This window comes from Mercenaria mercenaria, chromosome 14, assembly GCF_021730395.1.
Source record: "Mercenaria mercenaria strain notata chromosome 14, MADL_Memer_1, whole genome shotgun sequence".
Lineage (NCBI taxonomy): Eukaryota > Metazoa > Mollusca > Bivalvia > Venerida > Veneridae > Mercenaria > Mercenaria mercenaria.
The window spans coordinates 73,197,917-73,223,564 of NC_069374.1; the positions used below are offsets into that span (position 1 = coordinate 73,197,917).

The window sequence follows — 25,648 nt, forward strand, 5'->3', positions numbered from 1 at the left end:
AAATATATACAGATATAATTTAATAATAAATGTTTGATTCCCGTTATGCGTAACACAATTGCATAAACATGTTTTCTGTATTTGAAAATTTCTGGTAAAGATTATATTTTATCACAACCAGTTCAATATGTTTTCTGAATCTGAAAACTTCTGGTGAAGATCATGTTTTATCATAATCATTTCAATATGTTTTCTGTATTTTGAATCTCCGGGTAAAGTTTTTGTTTTATCATATATCATATAGATTATCATTCTGTAAAAATCGGTTTGTATTTCACAAGGCAGAAAAAATCCGTATTGTACCATATGTATTGTATGTTGCCAGACTACTTTTATTAATTTGCATGACATGACGCAGTTCTATTAATAGCACACATAAAAACTTCACTAACTTCCATTTTAACATCGATAAACATTGCAGATTCCGTTCAATTACAAAACAACAACAAAAAAGGTGGAGGTATATAATAAAAGGTCATTATAACAGTAGCTAAATCTGGAATTTTGTATTCGGCTCTCGTAGATCTGCAAGGTCGGATCACACTCGGCACTTGCGCGCCTCGTAAGATCCGATCTAGCCAAAATCCACTCGAGACGAATAGATCGAGCTACTATTATAATAACCCTATTTTATCATACATAGTTCAATATGTTTTCTGTATTTGAAAACTCCGGGTAAAGTTTATGTTTTATCATAACTAGTTCAGAACATGTATCCCTTTTCATATAAAGGCATAAATAAAGCAATTTCATACTAGCCCTGTTAGACCGAATACTGACGTATCAGCCGAGGAAGATTTCTTTATTCTGCTGGGTTTTATGACTTGCTGACAAAGTCCAGTTCAAATGGCGACTTTCGCGTTTTAATAGAGGCAGAACAGCCCAGATGTCCCATATACATTAATACAGCTCTTTGGGTTGAACGCCAAACTTTCTATAAGGCAGCTGAATTGTATCCTCATAATTACATGTATGATGACAAACACCATTCGATTAGGACATGTATAATGTCCTTTTTTGATATAAATAGAAACAAAACAACAGGAATCTGGATAACTATTTTAATTAATAACCCTCTTGTTACAAACGTCATTATAGTTATAACGGTTTAAACGGGCGTAGATAGATAAATCTCTGGTAAATGATATTCAATATCAAGAGCATAAAGATAGGATAAAAGCAACATTACTGAAATATCTGAGTTAAGAAAACGTGTAAGATATCTTATAAAAATGAAAGGTTTAACCAACTGGCTGATCTTTTCAGATAGTAGTAGATGGGAGGCAACAGTATTTTATTATCTCAACTTGCTTATAAAGAGTATAGACCCTTTTGTGTCGTCTTTTTGGAAGCACAGAAGTCGACTATACAGAGTGATATTAGACTTGATCCTTGAGAGAATATGAAATGTTCAGTATCCCTCGTGTCACCAACAAAGGCTATAACGGATTGTAAACAAAGTATATAGGATGTACTCTGTGAACTGAAATTACCAGAAATACACGTTTCAGGAATGGAAGCAGCGTTTTGTTCAAATCAAAATTATCACTTGGAGAAAATGTCAGCTTAACGCTACATAACATGTATTGTTTTTCTGCATGGAAATTTGTATTATGTATCTGTATGACCTTAAAATAGAAAACGTGGAAACTTCACAGGTCGCTCAACACGACAAAAACGAAAATATTGCAGGCTCGGTTTGATTGAGCCTCTTCATTGACGGTAGTAAAAATGCATGCTACGCCCACGCCCTCTAGCTCCAGGTTGAGCAGAACTCAACATAGTACAAAAATCAATTTAGAAACATCCACAGATGTATTCATACGGCGGTGACCATGGAACCTTCAATGACATACTAGCGTGTAATTTCATGAAAACCAGTTATAATAATGGGTTAACATTTTTTTACAAAAACATGAAAGGAACTATTGCATTTTGAATACCTTAGAATATATCGATCAGTTTTTCAAACATTTAATTGTTTTTCTGCTTAGATAATATCTGTGTATGTTAAGTGAGTAAAATCTATGTTAATGAGCATATATTTTTCAAAGCATTTAAATTGAAAGGCAACGATGTTAATTCCATTTGTAAGGATTTCTTAAACTGTTTAAAGAAGTGAACGAATTTTCAAAATTGGCTTAAAATAAGAAAGCTGTTAACATTTCAATGTTTGATTGAAATGACGGATTTTGTTTCCATAGGAAGATGAAAGAAAATGGCGGATTCGTAAAATATCTTGGTTTATATTTGAACTGAATTCATTTATTTCTGTAAAATTATTCCCCTACTTTTTCCAACTAAAATGAAAGAAAGTACCATGTTTTACATCTTACACCCAAGAATCAAATTAATCTATTACAAAGATTATTTGTTAAATAAAGGATATAACAGTGTGTAAACGTCGTCATCAATGGCTGCCTCCATGATAAGCCATTTTCTTAAGTTTCAAACTTCAATATCTTTTTCAATAGTTGTCCGATTTTAAAACTTCTTTCAGCGTTATGAAAGGCTTGATGATGGCTTTCCTGTGGAAATAACTTATTTTCAGGCATTCCTTGTCCTTTAAAAAAACAATATCAATTACGTGACAAACAAAATGATGAATAACTCTCATTACTCTTTCACTCATATTAATAATTTTCAGGCTGTTGCATGATATAATGATATATTTTGCTTTATATACACATTGATTGATAAACATCCATAGCACACTTCTATTTAGTTTAAACATATCATTCCATATAATGTACATATAGTTACATAAGCATATGTCCTGTATGGACAGGATTAGAACGAAAGACAATGTTTTATAGAGTTCTTCTCCTATTTGATTTAATACACAGTACAACCTCTGTAGAGCAATACCCTTAACCTTTTAGAAATACAAATATTGACTGTAATGTAGAAGTTGTTGTTCTGGAGAGGTAAATTTGATAGTATATTTCAGCTAAGGGAAATTTTGATGATGTTGTTATAGAGAGGTTTTTGCTTAAGAGAGGGCCGCTCTAGAGAGAGGTTATAATGTACACTTTACGAAACTTTTAACGCCCCTTGTTATATATGTCAGTATCTTCCATATTACTTAAATTACGCCTTTGAAATTTCTTACATATTTAGAAAAATCATATATCAAAATTCCAGCAAAGTCGGAAGATGTTATAATATTGTTTTATGTATTCTACGGCTTAACCAAATTTCAAACAGTTGCAAAAATGTACATAACAAATGAACCGAATTTGGATATAAGGTAGGTAAAAACAAACAAAAAAGTCTTTGTCTTGTTATATCTTGAGGATTAACCTGAAGTTGGTGATATATTACCATATATGAGTGAAAAGTTAATATCGTAACTTTCGTATTTCATAAAAACGCTACGTTTATGTGATTTTGGACACTAAGTTGAAAGTGGCAGATCTTGTAAAACGAATGAAGTGATGTCTATGCATGATCTGTTAATACTGAAATTTTGTTATGTCATTAACAAAATATTTGTCTAAATGTGTAAAAAAATGCACGGTTAGAATTCTGAAAGAAACCGTCAAGCATATATCAAAGGGGCGTTAAAAGTTTCTATTAAATTAATATATATATACAACACGTTTCTTTGAAAATATGTACATTAAAAATATTAGTAATAAATACGGGATGTTAAACCAATAGTAAGCAAATACTATGTACATAAAAAAGTATCTACAGTTACTTTGTCTTAATGTCTCTGTGAGTTTACTGTTCACTCTGTCCAGCCTTAAACATTTGGAACTATCTTGAACAACAGCTGTACAATTTTTCATGTAGCGAAGTTCGAGTAGATGTTGTATATTTCCATGTAGGCGGCAATGCACTGGTAACAAAACTTAAGTTGTTCCTGTAATATAAGAAGATACAAATGCAATAACAAAAAATAAATAAAACAAAAGGTACAAAATATTTAAGATTATCATTTTACTGTAACAAACGTTGGTTTGCTTTTTATTGATTTAGGGTAAACCTATTGCAGTATATAAGACATTTAAAAACATTCATATAATTTTCCCGCCGTCACCTGATTCCCTGCAAGTACTTGTTCCCACAGTGAGACAAGACATTAACATCAAGTCAGAATGTCGCTGAAAATGTATTTGTGGAGACATATCAGAAGAACCGATTCATTAATAAAATCTATAAATAGATCTTTTGGAAACATAGAATGCAAACATGCAAAATAATAGCACACTCTATTTAACCGTCATGCCACTACCATAGGCTTAAGCGGACAACGATTGTGTTAAAATTGAATGTACCCCATGATCCGGAAGGACAAGAAAATGTATCGACACTGAGTCCAAGTGCACGTAGACTATTACAGACACTATACGGAACTTTGAGACTGCTGATATACTAACTTATAGAAATATATAAGCATAAGCATTGGAACCAGAGACAGAAAGCAAGCAAAAAAATAGCAGACTCGGTTAGATTGAATCTGTTCATGGCAGGTAGTGAAACATGCAATACCGGTATCCCCTAAACCTTGCCGCGCCTTTTTGCAACGTAATATAAAACTGTTATGATTTTTAATTGATCAATTAATTTACCACAGACGTTATAGACTGCTTCCGATGTGTTCTGATTTTCCTCACAGTGTTTACAACACTGACTTGTCGCTCTGCCTCCAGTTTCTCTAGCAGTTTGTACACGACACAAAATAATCCAGACCTTTCGTAGCCGTTTCTTGAAAAAATATATTTATATATATTAATATTTCATATCTCCTTTACTACGCTTTTATCTAAAACAAGACTAAAAGCAACCCCCAATTATTATTAATCTACATCTTTTTGTAATAACTATAAATGCATGAATTCACATTTACCCTCTTAGAATGGAAAGGGTTGAAAGAGGGAAAAACACATTTTACATTAAACGAAGAATTTAATTCATCTTACAAGCAGTGAACTACTATATTAGGTGTGTCCTCCATTCGTCGACGGATGAAGCCCTCTATTTCTTTTATAAACTGGACAAATTCCTCGGCGCTATTTGGAACTTTCTTAGATTTCTCCCAGTTTTTGTATTGGAAGTGAGAAACTGTTTTCTCCTCACCCTGAAAATATTGTTTTAAACAAGCTCTAAATCGACGAATGTGTGATAATATGTGAGTTTATATTTGTAATTTAACATTTCAAGTGATTAAAATAAATCACCTTATGTACCTTAGATACTATCTGGTATGACATTAAAACTTTTTGAAAATCTGACTAAAACATATACCGTCATCCAAAATGTATCCGTTCAATAAAACGTATAATATTATCATTTTAGAAACCGTAAGGATAACGTTCAGTTCTGATATGTTATAAATATGTTATGTACAGCAAAATTATGTAAAAATGCTTTGTAGCTTATTATATTCGTTAATGAGCTATAAATATATATATCTCGATAGATAAGGTTGATTCCTAATGTATGCAATTGTAGAGTCATATTTCGTACATCCATTTCGGTAAGAGATCTGTTTGGTAAGTGACAAACTTTACACACGCATTATCGTCGGCGTTTTGATCAGTGTCTGTTTCGTTTGATTTTTTTCGGTCACTTACCTTCTCATTGCGAATGGACAATTTCTTCAAGACATACTGTGGTTTTGTCTCACCCTTTGAGCTCAATATGGTAAAATTACCAAAGGTGTAAGTCTCATTATCAGCAGGAAGATATTGTCCAACATCCTGAAAAATGTTTTTTTTTCTCATTCTAATAAATGGAAAGTTAATACTTTTATGCAGTTTGACTGCCCTCTTGTTCACCCTAATACTTAAGACTCAAGTATATACACAGGTATGCCTTTATGACGAACGTCAGCGGTATGAATGCCCTCCGCTGCACCCAAATATTTAAGACTCAAATATATACATGTACCTAGATATTTCTATGTGATGAACGATTACTGGATGACTGCCCTCCTGTGCAGCCAAATATTTATGACTCGAAATTATACATAGTTATTTCTATATGATAAACGTCTATGGGATGACTGCCATCCTGTGCAGCCAAATATTTCAGACTCAAATATATATACAAGTATTTTGGGATGACAGGACATGACATGTTATATTTTGCACTGTTTATGTGTACACTTTTCGTAGATTAATCAGATTCTCAGTTCAGGTTTTGCTGATTAATTTGGTGTAGCATGGTGCTAATTTATGATCAAATGGTATCAAATTAACTGTGACTTTGTGACAGAATTCAAAATAACTTGATCGCTATCATGTATCAAACATTATCATACTTAATTCTAATCTATCACAATAACATCTACGGCGATAAAGCAAAAGAACTCTACATAACTGCAAACAAAAGAACTACGTATTACATTGTGTTGACTGTGTTGCTCCTCTAGTGCTACCACACATGTACTATTCTGTTGATAAATCATGCTTAGAAAGTCTTCAACAGTTCCTGAAAGCGGAGACTGTGCAGCAATGAACAGGTTCTTGATCCTGAAACTCTGTAGTGATAGTTTAAATATTATTGATTTTAGCCTTAATTAAACAAGAAAACAAATGCAGTTCAAAATCACGCAGCTGCATTCTGTAAATGAACCCTGCATTAGCTTTTATTTGTGTCTTTACATGTTGGATGTATACTCATAAATACATAGACGAAAACAACTAGACAACCGGTGAGAAAACAAACAGATAGAGGATCCCTGAAGAAGTCGTTACACAGCCTAGAAAGACGGCAAAGTTTATTAAAATATCATACTAGTTACTGTGACATGCTTATTTTGGTAATGTAAATACCAAAAATATTACAAACTCAGTGATGCTGACATAAATGATAAAGCCTGTTAGAAGACCCATTAGAAGTCTCCTTGTATTTGGATTCAGTGTTATTATAGTTTTTGTCCTTGGTAATTATGGAGTCCATTCAATGTTTCAGGGTTTCGCATAATACAATCTGTAAGAAGATCCTTTGAAAGCACAGAATGCAACCAAGCAAAATAATAGCAGCCTCGGTTTGGTTAAGTCTGTTTATGAGTTGAAAAGAAAATATGCACCCAGTCACCAACTTGCTAGAGGGTGCGTGAGGGATGTTGTACTTTCCAGCCGCCGCACGACACTTAAAGACTGATGTTTTGATAGTTAATGACATTTGCAAAAAGATCAATTTGAAGCATATTACACAACCAAGCAAAAACAATAACAGCCTCAGTTAGATTGAGACTGTTCAATGTTCTGTTCATGTAAACATTTATGTTGTATTAAATAAGAACGCACTTAACGCACTATATAATCACTCTGTATTACATTGAATTGTTTTAATGATTATAATTCCCAACACGTGTTTTGTTTAGAACACCACCCCCACCCCCACCCTGAATAGCGACAGCATGCTTTTCCTGATTCCATAACAATGCACTTCAGTATATGCCCAGGTAACAGTCATGTTCTCTGAGCATAGAAACAGAACATAGTAATTGTTACATGATAAAGGTAAGGTTAGATTTCTCGGAAGCACAGAGCACCACAGACACAGCCTCAGAATCACGCATTTGCAAAGTAGGCCCACAACAAAAAGAAACTGTAACGGAAAAAACATCATTGACGGGTTGCTTCAAAAATCCAACAAGTACATGTTAATTTTATGCATAATATAGAAAAAGGTTGGAGGAAGAAGGGATAAGGGGTAGAAATGGGTGGGGATGGGTGGGGGCGGGGAATATGGGGAACAAGGATGAATATTCTAAAGGGAATGCTACGTTCCTAAATCACAGTTACCTTACAACGTAAACCAAAGCAGCATAGACACTAATGTACAAAAGACAAATACACACACACCCGCACATATAACTAGCTTACACAGTTATACAGACAAGTAAGATATAACAACACTGTTAGGCACAGTCCAAGACACACATGCACAAGCACACAAACGCACTTACATGTATGATGGAGAAAACAACAATCGGGCACCGCCTTAGGATTCCGGCTGCCAAAATCAAGGTCGGCACGATAACATACTCATAGTAAAAGGGGAGGGGATGCCAAAACAAGGGAGCGCAAATGCAGGGTGTGCAACGATAGGGGTTTGGGGTGTAAAGAGAAAGAAGCTAACAACAAGTTGAAAATAGGGGCACTGCCTTGGAACAGTCAGTAACCTATATAAAGGAAACTGGGGCTTTAAAAGCGTTTAGGGCATGCCAACCTCGTATTTACCCTATTTTCAACATACAATGTAGTATGAAAACATACTTACATTTATGAAAACGGCGTTGATATAGTCATGTTGTCCGTCTTTCCTGGATAGATACAAACGCACTCGACTACTGTCTCCTTTAAATATAAAAAAGATATACTGAAGAATAAGACTAAATACTACATTTTAGTATCAGAAAAGCAATAAACTGGTCACATGAACTTATACCGTTTTATACAATTTAATAGATTTACAATATATTGATACTAATCCTGACAGGAATGGCATTGTTTACATAAAATTATGGTTTTCCTCCATCGTACCAACATAATCGAGTTGTATTTTCTTTGGCCAGTTATATTACCAGGTATATCAGACTGTCGCCGGTTCTTGTCCTTATACTTTTGTCTGTTCTCCTGACGTGCGTTTACCTCTTCTTTGCTCTCGATATCAACTTCTAGCCGTAATGTCTTAAAATAGAAAAATGAATGAAATGCGATTTTAACGTGTTTTACGTGTTTAAGTTCACTACTGGTAAAACGTAACGAACGAATCTGTTCATATTTCTATTTCCGTTTAAATAGAGAGTAATAGACATCCTGTGACATTCGAACAGATCAACAGTTCAAATCTATTTGAAAATATACATAGAACATTATTTTATTTTTTCAAGTTTTAATATAGTATTTGAATTTGGACTAATACGTTCTGAACATGAATGCGCTGATTTCGTTTGAATACCTGATACAGCTTTGCGAACATCTTGTCATCTGTGTCATACATAATTCCTTGTATCTGCTCAGCTGTCAGTGCCTCACAGCCGAAAGAAAGCGAGTGTACCAGGGATTTATGAAGAAATATGTACTGCTCCTATGAATTAACAAATATATTGAAAATAAAAATCTGACTGTATGTTACATATCTGAGTTGTAACATAATAATATTCTTTTGATTTTATTAGAGTATGATATCAGTTTGGAACATATTTATACTAACAGATGTCTGAACCAGATTTATTTTAGAGCTCTTTGGACCATCCGTTTGGACCAAATCTATACCAACAGAAGATTGAACCATATTTATTCTAACAGCTTTATTGCATACCAGACGGGGATTTCCGGTATTTTTACCGGTGCTGGAAAAATCCATCTTACACCCCGGGGTGTAAGATGACTCTCGTGCTTTAAATGACGTATTACGAACTACATATATGTAGAAGATTTATGTAGTTATTTATATTTTATTTCGAAAAACGGAATAAAAATCCAATACCTTGACAGTTCCTCTTTGTTCCTGATAGTATATTTCTTGATTCAAAACACGTTATTTTTTCAAAAATTCATAACGTTACTCTGCAACTGATAAATCAAAACCGGAACTAAACATTGCTATTTGTCTTTGAAACGTCATGACGTCTTTCCTATTTACGGACGTTGGTTTCCGCGGTTTGTTCAAATACGCTGCTATAAGAAATAGGCTTAAAAGAAAGCCGTTTGACTGACTTTATTTTTATTATTATTGTATCTTGATATCGGTATGCAAGAAAAAGATTCCGTTACTGGTTATAGGTGCAGATGGGAATATCCGGCTCTCGGGTAACTGTTTAGGCGGTAACTCGGTAGGAACCTCGTTACCGCCTAAACAGTTACCCTCGAGGCCAGAAATTCCCATCTGCACCTACAACCAGTGAAATAATCTTATAATCTGAATCGTATTTATACTTACAGCGGTTTTGACCATATTCAGCAGTCTGGATCATATTTAAACTTACAGCTGTTTAGATCATATTTGTTATTTCAGCAGTCTGATTCATATGGCGTGGGCAGTGTTGCATTTTCCATTACTGCTCATGAACAGACTCAATCAAACCGAGTCTGCAATTTTCACTGTTTGCCTTGTTTTCGGTGCTTCCGAGGGATCTACTTTTCAGATTTTATTTACAATGGATTGGATCATATTCATACTTACAGCGATTGGGATTTATGCATTATATATTGAGAATTATTATTTTACAGCAGTTTAAATCATATTTATACTTACAGCATTCTGGACCTTATCTATACTTACAGCGGTTTGGACCATGTTGACCCTTTGCTCCCTCATTCTGTTTACACAGTTGAATACATCAACAGATCCTTCACACTTGCCTTCCTCTGTAAGCTGGTCTAGAGCAATATAGGTTCCTGTTCTACCTACTCCAGCACTTTCAAAATCATACAGCATTATTAACAAGTAAAGAAATTCATATATTTTAGCCATCAAAATTAAAGTTTTGCATTGAATATTAGATACTCGAAAAATTACAAAAGTTACATCGTCTGTTTAAGATATAAGGATTACACATAAAAAAGATCACGATACAAATCTAATGCGAGTTTTATTTCATCTAGGAACAATTTAAATTTAACCCATACGGAACAATGCTGACAGGCTTTTTACTGCATGCATTTATTCTTGGTGAAAAACACAACAATCCAACAACACTAATTCACAACGTTGCAACGAATTACTGACGTTTGATTTCGTGTAGTTACGATAAGCGGTCAGTAGATTTTATCGTTTCATAAACATATAAATCCATATCAAATGGTACGATATTATTATTTATCTTTCACACAATGCGGAACTATAGTGTACTGTCAGGTGATTTAAAAATCTGATTGGAAAAAAAATGAATTCAGAGCAAAATAAAATACAATATCTTAACGCCACATTTCCTCTTTAAATTATACATGTACCTGCAATGGACTATAATAGGACCATCAAACGTCACTGGAACTGCCTTCACCCTTTGTCGGAATTCTACAAGGCTGGTTACCTCAAGCGGTACGCTTTTATCAGGCCATGCCGTGTAATGTAACTGCAGCAGGTTTCTCTGTTCTTGACCCTAAGACGAAATATGTAAACACAAATTACGTAATCTAGCAAATAATTATACGTAATGGCGTATTATATACCGAAAGATTTAAGTCATTTACATATGTTGTCCATGACTTAAATAATTAGATGCAAGAAATATATAACTGAAACACAAACAGAAATTTCATTGTTAAGGTGTGCAAAGTTACTAATATCCATACCTTTGAAACAGTGAATGTTCTGACTGTGTACTCGGCATATTCTTCTACACTTCGACATTTCACTTTAACTTGTCCATACAACGTATCTGTCTCCACTTTTGGCCAGTATTGTTCACACTTCATGCCCTATTAATCGATCGAAATGCTAACTGTTTTTATTGCAACAATGCTTAAACAATTTACAGTAAAGGGAGATAAAACGATCGTTGCAAAATGACTTATTATTATGCTGTGTACATCTAAAATATATAGATAGTTGCTGTAGTAAGGATTCACAAATGATTTTAGTTATCGTGATATCATTCTAGTTTAACCCTTAAAGTACAATTGTATAACGTGTAATTTAATAACACGTCTTTACTATCTCTCTAATTACATTTTGATGTTACATAATTTACACACTTACCGAAGATTCACGGAGATTTGTCAACATAACAATGATGTCAGATTTCTCATTCCAAACCATACTCCAGAATGTAGAGAACGTATCTGTAGTCTTTGCAGTAGGGCCTAAATATGACACATTTTAGATTTCTTTCTTGCTTGTTAGTAAAATGTGTAACAACTTGTTTTTAACATATCCGCGAAGAAGAGTGTAATTTAAATGGTAGATATCCATCAATTAAAAGCATTAGTATCATAAAAGTGCACAGGCGTGGAGGAGCAGTTGAGGACAAAAACATACGTAAAATAGAGACAGAGGCAAAGGACCTTTCCTTTCTTTTTTCCTTTTATTAAGACGCACTGGGCTTAGATTTATTACCTGCTCTTGTAACGATAGTTTTAACTATTGTTTCATTGAAAAGATGTACTTTATAAATAAAGTTCGACCACGAATAAGCATGTCGACCGTAGCTTTAAATATGTTGAAAAATTGCGATAAAAGTTTTGACGTTGCTCTCGTATTGCAGCATTCTCAGTGTTATATTTGCATTGTTTTATCTTAATTGCTGTCAAAAGATAGGTAGAGAACACAGACGCCGTCGCAATGTGTTAGTTGTACATATTGAATTGATGTGACATGTGGTACATTTAATCGTCCAATAATATATAAATGAAAATATAAGAGAAGGTTCTATTAGCGCCGTGATACTTGTATAACTTCTTCATCCTCTCCAGCAAAGGACAGCAGTATGCAGCTAAAATCCATTCGGTCGCTGCATGCGCATAAACAGAAATAAATCATGTTTCATACTAACTATACGATATAGGTGATCAAAAAAGGTCATAAACTCGTTTAAGTTATAAATATAGGCTATCAGGCCTTATGCTCAAACAGGCTGTTCTATATTCCGTGTAGAATCAACGTTATTTCGATTGGGATTAGAACATCTCAGTCAAATATCCCTATAACTATATCTCTACAACAGAAGGGATTTTAACTGTTACATTTATCATCTATAGTCCTCTATATCTATTCATTTCATCTTATTTCAGTATTTCTGTTCGTTCCGGATGCAAAATTCTTACGATGATTTTATCAAATATTCGACAGTAGTATTCAGGTTCGATACGTATTGAAACAGATTAGTAAAATAAAACACTGTGCGTTTAGAAAAGGTTCTAGGGAATGAATAAGGATAAGGACTCGTTATATTTGGACTACTTATGACTAAGTCTATGCCTGGATAGACTTTTATCTAGATTTTTTTGTAATCAATCTAGAGACAAAAATACATTTACCTAAAGAGGCAATATAAGCTTTCCTTCTGTTGTAACCCTAGAAGGAAAAAAAAATAACGTCTATAATAAAATACACATTATCGTAACTTGTTCGTATTCTGTACTGACTTACTATTTTAAATAATCCAGTGGCATATAACTTTTCGTTCATTTACACATGCTCTAGATGTTTAAAATAAGCGCTGGTGACATAGTTGAATTATTCGTTTGCTATTACAGAAAAGACATATCTGCAATTGTGGTCATCATTTCAAAGAAAGATAGATATGACTCAAAATCACCTATTAAATATGAACGTAGCTGCATTCTATGGTTTCATGTATCTATCAATTAACTTAGACAGTTGCATTCTTACCTTCCTTTTCACTGGTTGCTACACATAACACTCAAGATACAGTGTCAGAATCATATACTTACATCGATGTAAGAAGCATTGATAAAGAATGTCGGCTGACCAGGAATAGTCACTCTTGAATGGTCATCTGCAGTATGTATGTATTAGAATTTCTTATATAACACTTAAACAAAAGTTATGCATGTTACAATCAAAGTTATGAATTACTACATACAGTAATTTACACAGTCTTGTCCTAGAACACCATTTAAGAGTACCAAAAATTTATATGAAATTAGTATCTATATGAAAACAATGTTTTATGAATTTGCTACACTTTCAGGTTATAGATACACATCGTACACAAAAGTTTCATACAAAAATATAGTTTATTAAAAAGTTGTATAACTCTTCGCAAATTAAACAATCTAATCAGTCACTAGATATACTTACAAAGAATACATATTGGTTTTGTTTTAAACATAGGTATAAAATTCGCACTTAATGTACCTTACAGATTAGTAATTTATGCAAAAATATATAAAGAAAAAAATCAGTTTGCGTTTCCGTTATGTCAATTCTACTTTGAAATACTTTTCCTGTAATAAACACGGTAACTTAATTTAATCTTAAAGTTTATACTTACACGGGTATATTTCAGTGTACCTGTTCAACCCTTTATATTCGGGCTGTCTGGCAAAGTTGCAAGTCATTGTTAAGCCTTTAGTTAGCTTCTGAAATAGAAAATTGTAATGTAATCGTGACATGAACAGACCTTTAAAATTGCTTTCCGGTATTTAAGGTCTTTAAAAGTATCAAACAAAATAATATGTCTATCATATTACATAAAACGTGACAAGACTTCAAAGTAAATTAACACTAGACAAATATTTTTTCATTCAGAAGAATGAACAAGGAAGTTTACACTCTTGTACGAAAATAGTAGTAATTAGACCTGTTATTACATGCTTGTTCCTATTCCCCGTTAAGTTACACTGGTACCGGAAACGTCAATATTGTTTTCATACACTGACGCATATCGGGTGCGTGACGTAATTCAGTGTGTGTTGTTGCACTATTTTTTCTATTTAGTTCAGTATTGTCAATCCTATTCAGGCTATTGAACATATTTATGATATTTACATAATATTTTTACGTGTAGAAGCGTATATAATAAAAAGGTTATTACATTTGCATCGGGAAATATGCACTCGTTTTTCAGCGGAAGGGTAATGCGGTCCTAAAGGCACGCAATATTTCCGCTGAAGAGCTCGTGCATATTTCTCGATACAAACTAATAACCTATGAATATTCTACCTTTAATATTTCATAAAGCGACCAATACTTATATTACTAGACTACAAGCTTCTAGCCTTACAAATATATTACAAGATATTTCACAAGGAAGTATCGCACGATGCGCATTTCATAAATCCATATATTACATTAAAATGGTACGCTAGATTTGTGAATTTGAATAAACATGAAAAGTATTTGCTTTGTTTTGACTGCTGTTTTTACTACATTAGATACAAAGTATAATGTCCTAAATATCACTCATTTATGTGTGATATTTCGGATATTATACTAGCATCTAAATACAATGACAATTCTTGCTGGTATTTGGTCCGCAGTCTGTGTATGTACAATTTCAGACTTAGCTTATCCCTTCAAAGTATTATGTGTCGACTTCAAAGCACCTTCGCAGTCGAGAAATCCAAGAGAAGTTATTCTTAAATAACAGAAAAAACACCACTACCAGGTGCTTTACAGTATTTCATGGATATTTGCGCCCATCCAGAACCCCTTTTAGAAAGAGGAAGAAGGCACAAGGGCTTAGATCTGGTGAATAAGCGGGGTGATTCATTTGTACCGCTTTTTCATCTCTCAGAAATGTTTGAACAATGACAATTTTGTGAGCCGCAGCGATGTCATGGATCAAATGGAAAACGCAAATAAACCAGTCTTTGGACGCATTTGTTTAGTATTTGCGTTTTAACAGCTTTCAGCACTTTGTTTCTTTACGTTGTCTCTATAACAGGACCGAATGTTTAAGGCCGCTGACATCAAATCACTTGCCCGTCACCGATGCGGGCTCGAGACTCAATCGCGGAGTTGAATTTTTTTGTGAGGAAGCAAGCTAGCTTGGCCCGGAATGTCGCTGGTTCTACCCAAATGCCTGTCCGTAATGAAATGATGCACGGAGCGGCACCTTTAGTCCTCTTTCTACCATCAAAAGACAAAGTCACAATATGGCCTTTATCTGTATCGGTGTGAGGTTAAACCACAAAACAAAAGAAAATAAAAACATTTTCTCCACAAAACGACCCAGTGACTGACTTTCCTGACTGTGAAGAGATTTGTACAACAGTACCCCTGGAGTTAAAGAAAACTGAATACGACACTTTTAGTTCTTTTTGTAATTACTAGCCTACCGTAACCTTTTTGCAGCAAATGTGTGTTCAACGCGACACTGTCGCCCAGTAAGTATATCCAGGAATGTGACATTGTGCGATCATCTAATTCTAGAACCTTTTTAGCATTTCTATAGCACACTTGACCCTAATGGCCTTTTGCTCCTCGGTTAACATGTGACGCACACATAGGACACAAACCTCAGTGCTTAGTGAGACTCTCACGAGTTCTCATCGTTGATATTCCAAGACGCTATTTTGGACATCTTGTACTTTGGCGTCTTTATCAGTCAATTTTCTTACAGCGGCAATGCTCTTTGACGTCACCCTACCAAGAAGAGTCCCGTCTTTAAAGACTCTCTGACCATTTTAAAAAAAAAAAATTACGAAGCCACCTGTAAACAATTTTCTCTGAAACTGTAGCCTTTTCATATGAAGTATGAAGTTCACTGCGTATCTGCCATGCCGTTTTTTTCAGAAGAACAACGTACTTAAATGTACAGTCTAATTTTGTTTTTTTTGTTCGCTTTTCATAATTTGATGTCTTTTACCTAGTGTATATGATAGCAAATGATGCAAAAGTAAATATCGCTGAAAGGTACTGCGGTTTTTAATTACACTTTTGCTGGATTATAAAAAGAGTCCTTCATGTAGCACCTGTATCAAACAAAGACGACATGATTAAGATATGACTGAAAACGATTTATTGAAACAGAAAAGTTTACCATGGTTTTCAACAGTTTGATCATAGCATGTTGAGACTTCAGGTTGTACTAGTTTGCCAGAAGTCCAACAAACTATAAACCAAATTCATAACTTACCATGAATTCACTTTCAACCGAATCAACTTCCTTTTTAACGTACGTAAGTAGTTTCTCCACTTTCAATCGATGGTTATTTTGTCCAATGTTGTCATACACTTTCAGGGGTAAATTATCAGCTGGCTTGTCTATTTTAACGTCAATAATATCTACTACAGCTGATGCATCATTCCCTGATGTTTTCTCCTCGTTTACTTTCCCCCGTGTCGTGTCTGTAATATCACGAGTTAAATATAATTCGGACTTAACACTGTTAAGAAAATTAGAGGAAGTAATAATGCCAAGAAAATAAAATTAAAATTGTGTAATTTGGGTAATTAAGCTATTGACAGCTGGACAAATATACAGTGGCAATATCTGACACGGATAACGAAATAACACTGTCACAAAGATTTCTAAATATCATGTAGAAAAATAAGCAGTCTAATTTAACCGCAAAATAAAATAAAAATTTGTCATCCCAAACACAGAGCGGCTGTAGTAATTTAACAATTTGCGAGTGTCACAGTTCACCTGTGAAAAATAAGGTTGATTATTTACTTATAAATACAAACAATTTCTATGTCTGTTCACAAATCAAATGATAGATGCATGCTTACCAGCAATGTTTCTATATATATGCTCTTCTTCGGTTTCAGGTTTCTGTATTTCCGCATTTTGTCGTCTTCCTTCATTGTTCTTCATGTGCCTGAATCAAAATATGCGTACAAATATTATGAAAATTTATGAAAACCCCCTTATTAATGTACATATGTTTTGATATTAACAACAAAAATATAGTGATAGGACACTGCAAAGGCTTGACAATAACAGTAGGCTCCTGCAAACAAAATTTAGTTCTAACATCTTTGTGATGTAGAAAGTTAGGACGTGCATACAACTGGTGAATTCAATCAAAGATACCCGTGTTTAATTTATATCTAACCTTCGTTTGTAGAACAAAATCGTCACAATTATCCCAGCTGTTAAGATTATTAGTCCGACTACCCCGCCTACAACAGGTCCAGTAACGTTCACTTGATCAGGTTTATCCAACGTCTTTCCTGTTAAGACAGATATATAAGATCTTGTATAAACAACCAGTTGATTCAAATTAAAATTCTAACGTTATGCAACATTTTGAGTTTACAAGTAATATTAATCTAAACATTCTGACATAAAAGCTGCTTATTTACGTTTTGTTATTAAGTTAAAAATTGATGACTGGTTCACAGAATTTGAACATCAGGAACTTGTGTTCCTAGTTGCACTTACTTTTTATCTCTATGGAAACCTTTTCAATCAAACTGAGGATAAGGAAAAAGACTCTAAACACCCTCATTTACTTGATGACCGTAAGCTGTTATATTTATTATCACTTATTACAATCTCAACTGCAAATTATATTCAACTGCTAAATGGTATTGACCTTAAACTTAGTAACCCCTAGATCAATTACACTCATTAAAACACCACAGTTATTCATTTCATTTTGTCTGAGTATTTAAGCCTTAATTACTGAGCAACCGTCTGAATGACTGACCGGCAGAACGATATAGTTCCTCTGTGACGAAAGAAACCACGTGTAAATTTGTTCTGGTCCTGAATAACGAGTCATTTCATTATTATTCTGTTCGTAACCAACTGTGTATGATGTTACTTTGGCAGCCATATTAACGTCATTAAAGAATTATCGAACCAGTTTTTAACTTTGTAATTAAATTTTATTAGAAAATTGTTTTATTTATATTTCACTTAAGCTCGGTTTTATGCGATCTTATTGAAAAATGAAACATTACTACTTACAACAGAGTTATTTGAATAAGGTTTTAATAAACAGGTATTTAATATATATACCTAAGTGTGTAGAACAAACTGATGCATCGTAGCCACCTGTACAGCCATAAAGACAGAATCCACTTTCTCTTTCGCACTGATTGTTTACGCAATATCCACTACAGCTCTTGTTACATGTATCACCAAATGTACCAGTAATACATCCATCAACGCACCTTCCGGATGACTGATCACAGCTGTTAACATCTGTTGTTTTATTGCAAGTATCAGAACATTTCGAATCGCAGGAAGAGCCAAAGAAATCCTCTTTACATAAATCACAAACGCCTGAACTGATGTTACAAGAACTTGCGCAACCAGTAGGACATTCTTTCTTACACGACTGCCCAAAGTGCCCAGTTTTGCATTCTCTACATTTATTATTTGTGTCGCATTTTGAACAGGAGCCATTTTCTATGCAACATTTATCTCCTGAAAAATTGTCTTTACAGCCTCCATTACAGTTTCCTGTTATCTGGTCACACGTACTATTTAAGCACTGTTTAGAACATGTTGCATTACAACTGATACCATAAAATCCAGATATGCATCTATTACACTCAGCCCCAGCAAAATTTCCGTCACAAGTTAAACAGTGTCCAGAATCCTTCTGACAAATTCCATGAAGGCATCTTTCGGGACAGTCTGATTTACATTTCGGTCCGAACTTACCCGACACACAATCTTTACAAAACGAACCACTGAAATTGCCTTTACATCCGTCTAAACATTTCCCGCTGTCCCTTTCACAGGTTATATTCATGCAATTATCAGAACATGCTTCATCACATGTGTTACCGAACATACCAGTTGCACATTCGGAACATCTTTTTCCAGTGAAATTATTACTTACACACCCAAATATACAATCTCCAGAATATTTGTCACATAAACCATTCATGCAAGTCGACGGGCATGACATATTGCAAAACAATCCATATTTACCCGCTGTGCAGCTGGTGCAGTCGGTGCCAGTAAAAGACTCGCGACAGCTACACTCTCCAGTAGCAATAGAACAATTTTTTGTATCACATCCTATTGAACATTTCTTTTCACAAGTTGGTCCGTGGCTACCCTCATTACATTGCGTACATTTATTATATGAAATGCAACTTAGGCAAGATTTTCTGCAGTTATGTCCACATGCTTCCGATTTATCAATGTTCTGTTGATCAAACTGATATCCACTATAATATCCATCATGGCACTTTGTGCATACATCTCCAGAAGAACAAGAAGCACAATTTCTGGGACATGCACTTTCACATAATATACTGGTGTTATAAAAACCATCTCTGCAAGAAACACAAGTTGCTTCTTCGCATATACAATTGATAGGACAGGAAAGAAATCGGCAGTCCAAAAAAGAACCTTTATTGTAGAAACCTTTTTTACATTCATTGCAAGTAGATATAGAGGTGCACGTTTTACAGTTGGTAGGACAAACCCCTTTACAGTCTTTCCTTGATCCAAGGAAATAACCATCGAAACATTTAGTGCATTTGTCTTTATCATCTATTGCACAAGCTTTACAACTTTCAGAACATTTAAGGTAACACTGTCCGCCCCTGTAACCATCAATGCATCCTTTGGGACAATAGTATTTCATCCAGCTATAGGAAGGATGTGTCTCACATTCTTGATCGATGCAACACAGACAGTCGGTCCTGTTGTTACAATCCAAGGCCGAAGCTACAATATAATCAATGTAAAAGTCTTGTATGTTTTATATTTATAATGTATTTCCCGTTCTGAATATTTGATTGTAAGGACATCTAAATATTTTGTAATGAACATTTCTTTTACATAACCAATTTTGCAAAAATTAACAATCAATTTGTACAATTTAACAATGCTTTAGACGTAAGTTCTACGTGTAAAACGTTTATGGTAGACGTGTTGACAACAATATAACTGAAATTTCGTCATTTTGTACATTTTCTATGTATTATTTCACATAAAGCATTAACAATTTGGATCATAAAAGCAGGTATGCATCGCTATACTAACCTGAGCCCTTTTAATGCATGAATACGGAACCCCAAAGCGGCGAGGAATATAATGGTTTGCACGGGCTTTGATTAGTATAACATTGCATAAAGACACTGAGACCAGTTAGCTGATTTTCAGCACGGTCGTGTACAGTACACAAGTATAATATAGGAGGGCTGTCGGAGGTTGTTGCATTTAGAAGCAAACCAGTTTTAAATGATTATTATCATTTGCAACAATGTATAACAACTAAAATTATGTATCCCCCTTGGTTATTTGACATAAAAATAAAAACTGTGTATAAAATCAGTCCTCCTCCACTCATCCGTCATGTGAAGAAGTCGTCAGTTTCAAGCAGAGAAAAATTCAATACTGGTGCAGAACCCATAAGTATGTGATAGAGTAGCTTGCCATCATTGCATAATCGTTATAGTTGAAAAATATGATGTTCAACATAAGACTAATCAGCCTAACAACCTCCTTAAAAGTGCTATTTGCTGTATATAATCAGGCTGGATAAGAAAAGATGCTTAGCTTGATTAGATTTTGCAACAACAAAAAAGCAAAGCGACACCAGAGTTTCTCAGTAGCGTTTTTATTAAATGTTAATACAACTTTTCGCATTTTTAAATGATCGTCCCCTTATATTCGTGTTAGGAGCAAATTAAACCCTACTCGTACAAATAGCCTTTCTGGTTACTTCAGTAGGCGGAGCACAAGAATGAATCGAAAGGACATGTGCTTGACGCTCAGGCTCGTTGTTATTTGACAAGACAGCGCCACCTGTACGTATATGGATAATTTGTCTTACATGCGTCACGAGTATTAAAAGTTGCAGAATCCAGAACACTAGGCTTGTTGACTAACCTTCATTGTTTAATATAATGTTGAAAATGTGTTTGAATCAAGTCAACAAATCTAATTTTAAATCGGCTGATAGTTATACCTACAGTTTTCTTGGAATACGTTTTTGTCTTTATATTCTTTTTGAAAAAATCAACAACAACACAACTATGTTACATGAATAAAATAAAAACGAAATTAAATATTAATATATTGAGCGTAGATTCACTTTTCGAAACTTGGAATAAATATGTCTTAATTATCAATTTGCGATATATACATCTGCAACATTACGGAATGCGTTTAGAGACATGATAGTGTCTGGTACGAAAAGACACGCCAAGTTTCGTTAGCGTTAATGTCTCGTGTCATATCGTACTATCGCACGGTGCGAACAATATGTACAACGACGCGCGACGGTATGATACTGTAACCTTACACCATTCCGTACAACATCCTCTTTTGCAAAAGGAAAAAAGTAGCATTTGTGCCTGTCCAAATCGTGCTCGTTATATCCAGATCTAGCATACATACCCTTACAAATATGCCAGTGTGACATTAAACCTAACAAAAAATAACTAACACCTTCTCAACATGACTTAAATGCGGAGAGCGATAACGACCTGTTATTTGCCAAATTGCTACATGGTGAGCATACAGCGCTCTTGGAAGTTGCCACCTCTGGATGTAAATCATTGTGCTCGTCTTTCTGAGATAAGCAAATGGACTTCCATGATAAAACGAACTTTTAAAACTATTATGGCATTCCCTGGAACTAAAAGAAAGAGTAGTAAAGTTCCAACACTAATATTAGTTGTTGATGTACCTCTGTATATATAACCATTTCTTCCATTTCAGTAGTTTTATAAATAGGGAGATCATAAAAAAATATTTCCACCTACTTGCCACGGTAATTGCTGGGAAGAAACAATTATGATTAAATATACATGTTTTTTTTGTGCGTCGCTTTCAAAGCACCTGTGCAGGCTGGTATTCAAAATCTGACTTATTAATTAGGTTAGTATTTGGTTACCAATCTGCTCTCGTGCAATTTTCAGATTGATACCATCTGTACTTACTCTATCAAAACAAAAGAGTCATGAGGGAAGCTTGATAATCATTTTAATTTTAGGCTATAAATTGACATGTAGCATATTTTGTTATAAAAATATAATATGCACCATTATCGTGTGTCATTATTTCATGATTTGGTCATACTTATTTTTAGTATACCAAGGTGCACAATGCATTTAAGAATTGAACGCTTTTTATATGTGTGTTGGGGAGGGGGCCGTGGTTGGGGCGATCAAACGGGTATAAATCACACTGGAACTTGCAAAGTCGTGAATTGCGCTACATTTTAATTAAAATAAATGTTAGGATATCGATTTATTCTTATTCTTATATCTTAATAGATACATTTGTAAGCCAAAAACAAAAAACGATCACGTTCTATTGTTATACGCCCTCCAATAAAAATAGAGTTCCTCCAGTATTTTCATTTAGAATATGGTTAATTTGAGTGAAAAATCATATGTTCCTTCCGATTCAGTTTTGATCTTTACTGTCAGAAAATAAATAGTTGTAGTTGTGATTTAATGTCCTTTATGAGAAGATTCTTCAAACAATTAATTTTTGTTCATATCATTTGAGAATGGCGTAAGATTTCGCGTGGAATCTCTCGGAAAGGGCCAGTCTTGATAGCAATATACTAATGATGTTGCTATGAAAAATTGACGCTTCTTTCTTTCCAAAAAACTATATGGGGAATGAAAATATTACGAAATATAATATAACGGGATATAAAATATAGTTAGAGGTTCAACTTACCAACTATCAAGTGCAACATGCAAAAACTTGTCAGGGAATAATAAAGCATTGTTCCGTCAACTGAAAAGTAGATTCTTTGATATTATTGTCTTTCATCACTTATTGTCTTTTCATCACACAAAAACAAGGGACTGGAAATAGAAACACGCGTACGTTTTGCAAGGTACTGATAAGTTCAAAAATATAGGAAACAAAGTTTTTCCAGTAACACATTAATTTCAATTTGTTTGATTTATATCTACTATCCGCAACTCTAACAGAATTTTGAATTCACGACTAAAACATATGACAACTTACAATAGAACGTCTCTGTAGAATAGAGAACATATAAAATGCAGTAAAAGTTTTTTGGCTATAAGGGCATCATTCGTATCTATAATCTTTGTTAAATGATTATGAAGGATATGCATTTTTAATGTGGTAATCACATTTCTTTTTGGAAATAATGCCGATGACATGTTTTTGTACTTCAAACGAAATGAGTCGGCTATAGCGTATTATGTGCAAAGTAATAAGTAAAATATCTTTAAAGACTAACTTTTGCACTTTTGGACGCTAATAAATGAATCGCATAATTAAAGCTTATCTTTAATTAAAAAAGAAAAAAAAAACAATTAAAATTACAATCTTATTTTCTTGAATATTACACACCAATCTGTTGGCAAAGTGGGTACTTCATGTATCGGTTTAGCTGAATTTGTAAAACATGATACAAATATTTTCTGATTATTATAGTATAATATAAGGACATTTATGCGTATTTTGACAATTTGTTCTCGATAAATTGACGTTTAAATGAATAGCTTGAACTGATCAAACAGCTTAGTCTCGTTTGGGATAAAAGAATTATCAGTTATATATACCGTCCTTTTCATGATAAACACGTTCAAAGGCGCTTTCAAAACTATTGGTAGGTTAGCACAAGAGCTTGAATTAGCGATGAAATGAGCTTTATTTAAACTCCTTGATTATCTACCATTGTGGTTGAAAAGAAATTTTGTTTCGTATTCTGCAAACCCGGACGAACATTTTTGTATATAAAAGATAATTGTTACAGTTCCAAAAGCATGATATGCTGGTTCATTTCCTAAATTAATAATGTTATGTAGTTTAGAAATACAAAACATGGTGAAAGTTTATATGTGGTCTTTCAAATTTAAATCTTCAACGATTAAAAAGTGACCAAATGCTATTTATGAGACTCCAGATATAGGCGATAGTGCTATTTAGTTCGTTTCATAAAACATTATTATAGTGTGGGCGTCAAATAATTATGATGCTTTGCTGGAATCAAAATATGCCAAGAATGATTTGTTTGGGATTTCCTTGTTTAATATTGAAAATAGCATGTTACCAGTCTAAGACATGCATGCGTTGGTATCAATATCATTTCACACAAAACGCTCTGGTCTATTTCTATATCTGAGTTTAATTGATATGCGTCAAAATCAATACATGAAAAACTTCTATATCTAGCCAGTCTTTCATGATATCACAATTACAAGTGATAGCCTGACATACATTTTGGAGGCAATTTCGAGGTTGTACATTCACAGTAAAAAGGGATTGGTGATTGTTCATCTAGGTCTATAAGATTTGTATTGCAATGCAAAATAACGTTTTGATTTTTCCATATTATATTATATCATAGAAGATAATGAGGAAGGGCCCTGATGTAACATGATGACGAACACACATTTTGTAACAAAATGTCATTTTGGATTTATGCATAACAGCATCAGTCTATCTAAACATATGTTTAAATTTACACTCTCTGTACTAGATAACTCTCATCATAAGACAACCTGAAACTATCGAAATACCAAAATAGTTGCAACTCAATCTGAAACAGTGTAAGTCATTAATAGAAATTTATCCGGTATGAACACACACATACATTACACTTCTGTAACAGTTCGTTGGAAGTTTACAAAACATTGCAGATTTTTTTTTTCTCTCGGTATATGAAATACAAAACAATGCGGTTTATCCCGGCTTTCAACAATATACACTTTAAAGTAACTATATATGAAAATGACAAAGAACACGTACTTTAGACAAACGTATAGCAGGAAATTATCACCGGCAGTATTACGTCCATCACAACATTAATATGCCTCAAATTGAGGTATAATATGTTCGCATGAAGTGTTTTAAATGCTTTTACGACCCGGAAGAAATGCGATACTCTCAAGAGACAGCTGATTTTTTTTTGTTCAAAACTAAACCTAAGAGCTTGAGTGGTTTGTGACAAATATATTTGTGTTACGCAAGACAGGTTTAGTTACGATACGACGGAAACAATATAAAATTATTTTACTTCATTATTATGTAGAGAACCATAAAAATACCCTATTGCAATTTTATAGATACAGTCAAACTTGTGACACGTGAATAGCGACCACTGCCGACAACGACCGGTCTCTGTTTTGAAAAATGCTTATAAAAAGGCCGTGAATAACGACCACCTGGCGACCGCGACCAGCGACTGTCCTAATTCATTCCCATTGGTCATATTTGCCCCCGAATAACGACAAAACTGGACCGTTCCGGCATGAAAATATTTGAAATCCGCCGAATTTTCACGACTTTCGCCTTATAGCAAACATAATAATTACTGCTTGATTGAAAATTTGCAAGTTTGCACCGGTCGAA

At 34.0% G+C, this 25,648-nt stretch overlaps 1 protein-coding gene across 1 annotated transcript; it reads right to left on the minus strand.

Annotated features, from left to right (window-relative positions):
- Nucleotides 1-1,047: 1,047 nt before the first annotated feature.
- Nucleotides 1,048-25,147, minus strand: LOC123527623 (receptor-type tyrosine-protein phosphatase S-like). The gene is made up of 21 exons (XM_053523884.1): nucleotides 25,046-25,147; nucleotides 22,994-23,053; nucleotides 18,350-20,020; nucleotides 17,439-17,556; nucleotides 17,113-17,201; nucleotides 16,514-16,725; nucleotides 13,925-14,012; nucleotides 13,362-13,426; nucleotides 12,945-12,981; nucleotides 11,668-11,771; nucleotides 11,262-11,387; nucleotides 10,920-11,068; nucleotides 10,249-10,384; nucleotides 8,923-9,051; nucleotides 8,546-8,651; nucleotides 8,242-8,318; nucleotides 6,356-6,490; nucleotides 5,583-5,708; nucleotides 4,929-5,086; nucleotides 4,578-4,713; nucleotides 1,048-3,868 (listed from the first exon to the last, which is right to left on the minus strand). The coding sequence occupies exons 2-21, from the start codon at nucleotides 23,040-23,042 to the stop codon at nucleotides 3,791-3,793; spliced, it is 3,789 nt and encodes a 1,262-aa protein (XP_053379859.1). The 5' UTR covers nucleotides 23,043-23,053; nucleotides 25,046-25,147; the 3' UTR covers nucleotides 1,048-3,790.
- Between the last annotated feature and the right edge of the window lie 501 nt (nucleotides 25,148-25,648).

Bases quoted from the DNA above. Each gene is read 5' to 3' on its own strand.
- LOC123527623 (XM_053523884.1), bottom strand. From the start codon at position 23,042: ATGCTTTATTATTCCCTGACAAGTTTTTGCATGTTGCACTTGATAGTT. The intron at 9,052-10,248 runs GTAAGTATAGAT...GTTAATTCATAG, and splicing joins TCAACATGGTCCAAACCGCT to GAGCAGTACATATTTCTTCA. The intron at 8,319-8,545 runs GTAATATAACTG...TTATATTTAAAG, and splicing joins GCGACAGTCTGATATACCTG to GAGACAGTAGTCGAGTGCGT.